The sequence below is a fragment of the Myotis lucifugus genome, unplaced genomic scaffold (assembly GCF_000147115.1).
Source record: "Myotis lucifugus unplaced genomic scaffold, Myoluc2.0 scaffold_313, whole genome shotgun sequence".
In the NCBI taxonomy this organism is placed as follows: Eukaryota; Metazoa; Chordata; class Mammalia; order Chiroptera; family Vespertilionidae; genus Myotis; species Myotis lucifugus.
Genome location: NW_005871361.1, coordinates 644,081 through 652,819, shown reverse-complemented (window position 1 = coordinate 652,819; position 8,739 = coordinate 644,081). Strand labels below are relative to the sequence as shown.

The 8,739-nt window shown below is 41.2% G+C and overlaps 1 protein-coding gene across 9 annotated transcripts in view; it reads left to right on the top strand.

The window, feature by feature from the left end:
- PPME1 (protein phosphatase methylesterase 1) overlaps window positions 1–8,739 on the top strand; it is a 66,503-nt gene that overhangs the window by 47,054 nt on the left and 10,710 nt on the right. For 8 of the 9 annotated variants that reach the window (XR_002832069.1, XR_002832070.1, XM_023764052.1 and 5 more), the window contains exons 9-11: window positions 3,423–3,546; window positions 4,590–4,719; window positions 5,610–5,654. Coding sequence is in view for 6 of the 9 variants with exons in the window: in XM_023764052.1 (XP_023619820.1) it covers window positions 3,423–3,546; window positions 4,590–4,719; window positions 5,610–5,654 (299 nt within the window). In the remaining 3 variants the exon portion in view is untranslated. Of the gene's footprint in view, window positions 1–3,422; window positions 3,547–4,589; window positions 4,720–5,246; window positions 5,346–5,609; window positions 5,655–8,739 lie in introns of all 9 variants that reach the window. The other variant, XR_001350556.2, reaches the window with a different exon arrangement.

Below are 8,739 nucleotides of genomic sequence, written 5' to 3'. Positions count from 1 at the left end.
TCACACTCAAGGCAGGGTCGATGGGGAGGTTGCGGCGCCAGCCCTTGTCATCACACAGAGCAGGGCCGATCAGGGGGTTTGGGGCGCTGCCCCCTGTCACTCACAGAGCAGAGCCCATCAGGGGGGTTGGGGCTCCGTACCCTGTCAACACACAGAGCAGGGTCGATCAGGGGGTTGGGGAGCTCCCCCCTGTCATGCACAGAGCAGGGCCCATCAGGGGGTTGAGGAGCTCCCCCCTGTCACTCACAGAGTAGGGCCGATAGGGGAGTTGGGGCACCGCCCCCTGTCACACACAGAGCAGGGCGGATCAGGGGGTTGGGGCGCTGCACCCTGTCACACTCAGGGCAGGGCCAATGCGGAGGTTATGGCTCTACCCTGTCACACTCAGGGCAGAGCCAATGGGGAGGTTATGGCTCTACCCTGTCACACACAGAGCAGGGCCCGTGGGGGGGGGGGTTGGGGCGCCGCACCCTGTCACACACAGAGCTGCAGGGCAATCAGGGGATTGGGGAGCTCCCCCTATCAGGCACAGAGCAGGGCTGATCAGGGGGTTGGGGCGCCTTCCCCTGTCACGAACAGAGCAGGGCGGGTAGGGAGGTTGTGGCCCCGCCCTCTGTCACACACAGAGCGCAGGGCGATCAGGGGGTTTGGGGGCTGACCCCTGTCACGCTGATCCTGGTGCCGGGAGGGCTCGCGGCTCCGCTGATCCCGGTGCTGGGAGGCATATTACCCTTTTACTATATAGGATAGAGGCCTGGTGCAGGGGTGGGGACCGGCTGGTTTGCCCTGAAGGGTGTCCTGGATCAGGGTGGGGGTACCTACTGGGGTGCCTGGCCAGTCTGGGTGAGGGGCTGAGGGCCGTTTTCAGGCTGGCGGGTGAGTGAAGCTCCCAACCGCTCCTTTTTTTCTTTTTTCTTTTTTATTCTGGGCCAGCTTTAGCTCTGAGGCTGGGCTCCAGCTGTGAGACCTCTGCTGCTGAAAGCAGGGATCTGGCCTTTGTTTACCTTCTGTATTTGAAACTTTGTTGCGACTCCAGCTCTGAGATCCCGGCTGACTGAAAACAGGTTTCTGGGGTTTGGTTTAGCTTCTATATTTGTTACAATGTTTCTTAGAGTGCAGCTGAGAGGCCAGCAGCGCAGGCGGGGAACGTTGGAGTCCTCCGTCACTGAAGCAAGCAAGCCTCCCTGTTCGCTTCAAGCTGCCTGGCTGCCGGCCGCCATCTTGGCTGGCAGTTAATTTGCATATCACCCTGATTAGCCAATGGGAAGGGTAGCGGAGGTACAGCTAATTACCATGTTTCTCTTTTATTAGATAGGATGCCATCAGAAAGCAAATAATGTCTGCTTGTCTCTTTTTTGAATGTTAGCAGCCGTAGATGGTCATTACCTAGATTCATTAATTCATTTGCTTTATCTCATTTAATTCTTACAATACCTCTTTAAGATAAGTATTGTTTTATAGGTGAAGATATGGAAGTCCAGAAAAGTATAGTGATTTTCTCAGGATCACATAGCTAGTGAATCACAGAGCTCAGATTCAAACTCCTATGTATTTTACTCTAAGGTCTATATTATGGATTTTATGACTAAAAGTATAATTTGAGTAGTAATATCTGGCAGACACATAGCAGAGGCTTTGAGTAAGTTGTGAAATTGTCCACTTTTCAATGCCTAAATATGTTGAGATCTGACTTGTCTAAGAAGTGGTAAAGCATTTTGTAAGGAAGTTACATAGCTGGTATGCAGGTAATTAAGTGATTTTTAAATTTTACTATTTGTAAGCTTAAGTAATGTTTTCTCTTAATTTGTAAATCTGTGTATGTAAGAGTATGTGTTTTGTCACATAGATATTAGCTGTAACATTTCTGCCCTCTTCATCTAGGTGAAATTCTCTTGAATCTCCCAGTTCATAGCTATGGGAATCCAAAGCACATGTTTTTTGTTATGGTCCTTTGACCTAGATGTGAAACTTAATACTTCAAGTTCAATAGAAACACCCACCTAAAAAAACATTTGTGACCATAGGCCTCATTGAAGGTTGGGTAGAGGAAAAAGAGAAGTTAACCATTCTTAAAAATCCACCACTGAAGTTCACTGACCTTCAGTTTATTCCACTCTTTTTTGATTATTTTCTCTCCTCCCTTCTCTTTTCTTTTCAAACAAATTCTTGTGTACCATGCATAGCAGACCTTGGCACTAGCTGCTATTCAGACCCTTGGGATTTTTAAAAAATAAATTTTAAAAATATTTTTTATTGATTTCAGAGAGGAAGGGAGAGGGAAAGAGATAGAAACATCAATAATGAGAAAGAATCATTGATCAGCTGCCCCCTGCATGCCCTACATGGGGCATTAAGCCCACAACCCGGGCATGTGCCCTGACCAGGAATTGAACCATGACCTCTTGGTTCATAAGTCGACGTTTAACCACTGAGCTGCGCCGGCTGGGCCAGACCCTCTGGATTTTTACCCCTAACATTGGTCAATATATTTTTTCAATAACTTCTCGCTAAAAGTAACTATGGCACCAGCTGTTCATAAAATAATATTTTTTCTACCTAATTGCATAATAAAGAGATAATGTTTTTAGAGGAAACACAACAATAATAATTGGTTGGACCAGATGTTCTAATTTGCAAGGTTCAGCTGTCATGATTACTGTAATTGCCAGTTTCTATCAGCTAATTAAAAAGTGGGAGCTTTTTACCATTTGGTTGAGCCTTGTTCTATTATAAGCAGAATATAATAGAAAAGCATTTTGCCTTAGAATTAATTGGGCCTGCATTTGCCTACTAGCTTCATCTACTCATGAGCTAGATGATCCTGGACTATTTTTTAACTCTTCAGGCCTATTTCATAGGATTGTTAAGAGGATTTATATAGGATAATGCCAATAAAACTCGTTACCATGCCTCCAAGTGATTACTCCCTTCTGTGGGTCAATTTTGATACCAGAACTGGAAACCATCTCTTGTAGTATAGTTTTATGTTGGTCATTACCTTCCACAGTTCTAGTCTACTTTTGTACATTTTAAAAAGCACATTTTTCTCATCCTCCCAGAAGCATTGTTAAGTTTTAACTAACATCATCCTATATAATAAAAGGCTAATATGCAAATTGTCCCCTCGGGAGTTTGACCAACCAGGAGTTCAACCAACCAGGAGTTCAACTGCTTGCTATGACATAAACTGACCACCAGCAGGCAGCACGGAACAAAGGAAGGCCCCGGCTAGCAGCCAGCAGCTGGGGGAAGAAAGGCCCCAATCAGCCCTGATTGCTGGCCAGGCCTAAGGACCCTACCCATGCATGAATTTCATACACCAGGCCTCTAGTTTGATTATAAAAGATCATAAGTTTCAGTATTTCTGAGATAATTTGTGTATTCAAGAGAGGTTTGTGACAGCACTTTTTTTAAAAACCTAGGTGTGAAGGAATTACAAGTCCAGAAGGCTCAAAATCTGTAGTGGAAGGAATCATAGAGGAAGACGAAGATGATGAAGAAGGAAGTGAATCAGTAAACAAGAGGAAGAAGGAAGATGACACGGAGGTGAGTAAAAGCCTGCATTCTTGGAAGGATGGTGTAGGGAATGGTTCAGAGTGTGTTTTGATTACTGTAGCTTTGTAATGTTTTAAAATCAGAGAGTCTGATTTTTTTTCTTTTTCAAAATTGTTTTGACTGTTCAGGATCCCTTGAAATTCCCTATGAATATTTTTGGGAAAATGCCATTGGGATTTTGATAGGGATTGCATTGAATCTGCAGATTGCTGTGGATAATATGGACATCTTAACCATCCAATGATCTTTAATATAATATATTGCTGTCTTATGTTCACTTCTAGATTTTCATCTTGTGGTTGATGCAGTATCCCAGTTATTTACTTCAGTTATAATATTTCAAATTTTTAATGATGCAGAAAAGCATAGAGAATTATTTGTTCAGTTTGCATTTGATGAGTGCATACTCCACGCCCATCCATCTGCTTTATATTGAGATATAACAGATATTGACATTTTGTTATATTTATGTCAGATTTCCTTTTTTAAATTACTATTGCAGGAACATTATATCATTATCATAAATGAAAATGTAAGGAAAATGCTCTACTAACAAATCAACGTATTTTCAGTTTTCCTTTCCAGTTCTTTCCCAAACTATACCACATTTTTCCAGTGGTAATCCTAATGTAGATGACATGTTGTATTCCGCTTCTTTCACTTAATATAGCGTAAGCATTTTTTTTTTCATACTGCAACATGGTTTTTGTAATTATCTTTTTGATGGTGTGTTCTTTTTCGCTAAATATAGAGAAACTCAGTCTTGTCTTTACCATTTACTAGCCTTATAATCTTAAGAAAATTCCCCAAGTTCACGGAATTAATAAAAGTAAACTTCTAATTATCTAAATACAGAAATAACAATATATCACAAGGCTGTTAAAAGAATTAAATGTTTATTAAAATGTCTGGGACATTGTAGGTTCTTAATAAGTGCTAGTTTCCTTCCCTTTCCTTTTCCCAGGGACCTTGTCTTTATCTTGTTCCTCCAGGGGTTGCCCTCAGAGACTCAGAACTTTCTCTTATTCCTCCAGACCAAGAAAGACCATCCATACACTTGGAGGATTGAACTGGCAAAAACTGAAAAATACTGGGATGGCTGGTTCCGAGGATTATCCAATCTCTTTCTTAGTTGTCCTATTCCTAAATTGCTGCTCTTGGCTGGTAAGTGTGTATGTGCCTGTATTAGTCAGTTTGGGCTGCCATAACAAAATAACCATAGACTGGGTGGCTTAAACAACAAATTTATTTTCTCATTCTGGAGGCTGAAAGTCTGAGATTGGGGTACCAACATGGTTGAGTTCTGGTGACAACTTTCTTACTGGTTTGCAGACAACCACCTTCTCACTGTTTCCTTACATGGCAGAGAGAAAGCAAGAGCAAGCTCTCTGGTGTTTATTCTTATAAGGACACTAATCTTATGTGATGGAGGCCCCACCCTTATGACCCCATTTAACTCATTTACTTTCTCATTTAATCATAATTACTTCCATATTGCTAAATATAGTCACATTACAGATTAGGGCTTCAACATACGGATTTTGGGGGGACACAGTTCAGTTCATAGCAGTGTAGGTATATGGTCATCTGCATATGTTCTTGTTATATGTAAATACTCACCAAATGGGTAGTGACTTCCAAGGTGAAATACCATCCTCACTCATTTGTGCCCTTTTTCTTCCCCACACCAGATCCCTAAACCTAATGAAGCATAAGCATCCACCGGGGATGGCCTGATTCTGGCCTGGCCTCTGTACCTGGTCAAGCCCAAGTCCTTCTCCTAGAGTGGTGTAAGGATATTCTGAGTATAATGGAACTTTTAAAAAGTAAAACCCTGTTTTCAGAAACCAGTTTAAATGAGCAAATTGATTGCCTGGAAAGCTTCGTATGGTGAGAATATACCCTTAGGGAGTTAGGATTGTCATTAACATGAATTGAGAATGTCATCATATTTACAACTTTTAACAATTTTTACATCATACTTGAACAGTAAAACCTACTTCACATGGCCTTTTCTAGTAAGCTACTTATGGATTCTCTTATTTTTTTTCTAGGTGTTGATAGATTGGATAAAGATCTGACTATTGGCCAAATGCAAGGTAAGACATCAAGAAATGATATCCCTAGGTCAATGATTTTCAACTTTTTTATCACATGGCACACATAAACTAATTACTAAAATTCTTCGGCACACCAAAAAAATAATTTTTTTGTGATCTAACAAAAAAGGAAAAAAAAGGTATAATTTTGATTCATTTGCACCAGACTACTATTTTTGTATTGGCTGTTGTCTTTTTTTTTTTTAAATCCTCACCAGATGATATGTTTTTATTGATTTTAGATAGAGAGGAAGGAAGGGAGAGAGAGACAGACAGACAGACAGACAGACAGACAGACATCAATGTTAGAGAGAAACATTGATCAGTTGCCTCCCATAAGCTCTCAGACTGGGGATCAAACCTGCAACCTAGGTGCCCTGACTGGAATCAAACCCACAATCTTTTGGTGTACTAGACGACACTACAACCAACTGAGCAATCCATTTAGGGCTGTTGTCATTTTTTATTTGACAATCTAAGGGTTTTGAAAAAGGTCAGGGCCCCTGAGTAAATAGTTAGGTAATTGCATGTTTTAAAAATCCTTATGACACAATGGTTGAAAATCACTGTCCTAGGTGGTTCTCTGAAGGTACAGAAAGGTGCAGTCATGTGGAAATTAATATTCTGAGATGTTGAGATGCAGTGGAGAGAGCTTGAGCTTTAGAGTTAGACCCAGATTTAGCATGCACCTCTGCTCCGCTTAGATATTTCGTAGTCCCCTTAAACTGTTCTTTTAGCTGTTCTTAAGCTGTCCACAGAGAAAGGGGGCTATATTTCCTCACAATAGTTGTTCAAAGACTCCAGAATGATTTATCAAACTCTGGCCCCAGGCCCTCATACTATCTCTTTCTCCAACTACATAGTGTTCTGAAGCCTGGAGAAGAATTCTGGGCTGGGGTTGTGCGATTGGTAATTCTGATGTTGGTAATTCTGAGCTTAAACACCTTTCCTTGAATTTAATTCAAGCAAACCTTTCCTAAGTACTCTTTCTATGCAAGACCTATGCTTGCTGTTGGGCAGACAGAAGAATCAAACATGGTACCTGATACTATCTGAAAGCGGTTGATCTGGACTGGACTCGCATTTGGAACCAGTGTTGATCACCAGCCTTGGAATCAGATAGTTCTTGATTTGATTCCCTGTTACTGGTTTTGTGGCCTGAATGAATTGCTGACTTCTTTAATCCAGAGGTGTTTTTTTTAAATCTATAAAGCGGAGATAATGCTATATCTCAATACAGTTGTGTGAGGCTTAAATGAGAAAATGTGGGTGAAGTAAGAGTCAGACAGATGATAGCTTCACTATGTTCAAGAAGCAGTCACTATTCCTCATTAGATGCTCTTTTGTTTCTCCAATAAGGATTATGCCAAGGCCACCTTCTCTTTCAAAGTATCTCATGAGTATAGGGATTAAATGGCTGTGATGAGGGACATTCGATAAAACAAAGAGAAATGGCTAACTCAGCATAATTTCCTAATCTCAGCCTTTCCAGCATTGTGTTTAAACCAGCTGAATTAGTTATCAAATCCTGGAAACCCAGCGCTCACTCACAGTGCAATTTGGGTAAATAATTTAGATTCTCTAAAATTAAGGTTCCTCATCTGTAAGATGACAGGGGAGGGTTTGGAATATGCCCACCTCATAGAATTATTGTGAGGATTGCCCATGATAACATTATTTTTATGTGTACTGGATATAGTGTTAGTATGTGTGAGTTCTCCTTGGTTCCTTATGCCCATTCTTTCAAATAGGAATGAAAATGCATCCCTAATCATTAATCCTGGGAGTTATATGTTTTATCAAATCATTTGCTTAAATTATTAACTTGCTCATTGTCTCGCCCTGTGTTGGACCCTATTAGGGATATATAGCAAGTAATGATAGTAACTGGAGCCCTTACAGAAATGACACACTCCTGGGGAGGCAAGCACCAATGGCATATAAAATTTAAGCTTACAAAACAAGAGTGGCACACACTGCTCTATTTGGATTCAAATGCATTCACAGTAGTACATTAAGAGATACAAAGGAGAGGGGAGTTAGGCTTGAGTACCTGGGGCAGCTTCCTGCAAGAGGATGGGCATAAGCTGAACCTTACTGAATGGAATGCAGTTTCTCTACTAAGTAAGCTAACTTGGGCAAATCACTTTGTTAATCATGGCCTCAGTCAGTTTCATCATCTGAAAAAAGAATTTCAGTATTTGTCCTGCTTAGTTTTATAGGGTAGATTTGAGAATCAACTTAAAACATGGATAGAAGCGTATTTTGAAAAATATTTTAAAGCACTGTGTAACTGGGGTAAGAATCACAGGATGTAGTGACCTGAGAGAGCTTTCAGAGAATGTATGCACCCCTATGTTCATGGCAGCACAATTTACAATAGCTAAGATCTGGAAACAGCCCGAGGCCCATCAGTAGATGAGTGGATAAAAATGCTGTGGTATGTTTATACCATGGAATACTATGCAGCAGTGAAAAAACAATCTCTTACCTTTTGAGACAGCATGGAGGGACCTGGAGAGTATCATCCTAAGTGAAATAAGTCAGTCAGAGAAAGACAAGTATCACATGATCTCACTTATATGTGGAATCTAAGTAATAAACTGATGAACAGAATGGATCCAGAGACTCAAAGCATGGAACAGAGTGCGGAATCTCAGAGGGAAGGTGGGGGAAGGTGGGTGGGTGGGAGGTAATCAGAGACCTTGTATGCATATATGCATACCCCATGGACACAGACAATAGGGTGCTGAAGGCCTGGGGCAGGGAGGGGGGAGGGGCGGACTGGAGGGGGTCAATAAAGAATTGACAATACTTTCAACAATAAAGAATTATTAAAGAAGAGAGAGAGGAGCTGTCAGAGTGCACTCCCTTTGTTTGTAAATGGAGACACTGAAGCTCTCTCTGCTTTTGGGAGCTCTGGTCCCATATCTTTTAGTCTGCTCAGAGATCTTGCTTTATCAGTCATCTCTGTTTACGCCTAATAACGATCACATTAGTTGTGAGCTTACAGTGTTCTACAAAACAGTGTTCTTATTTGTACAGTGTTTGGCATATAGTTAAGCACTCAAATGGTAACTTACTA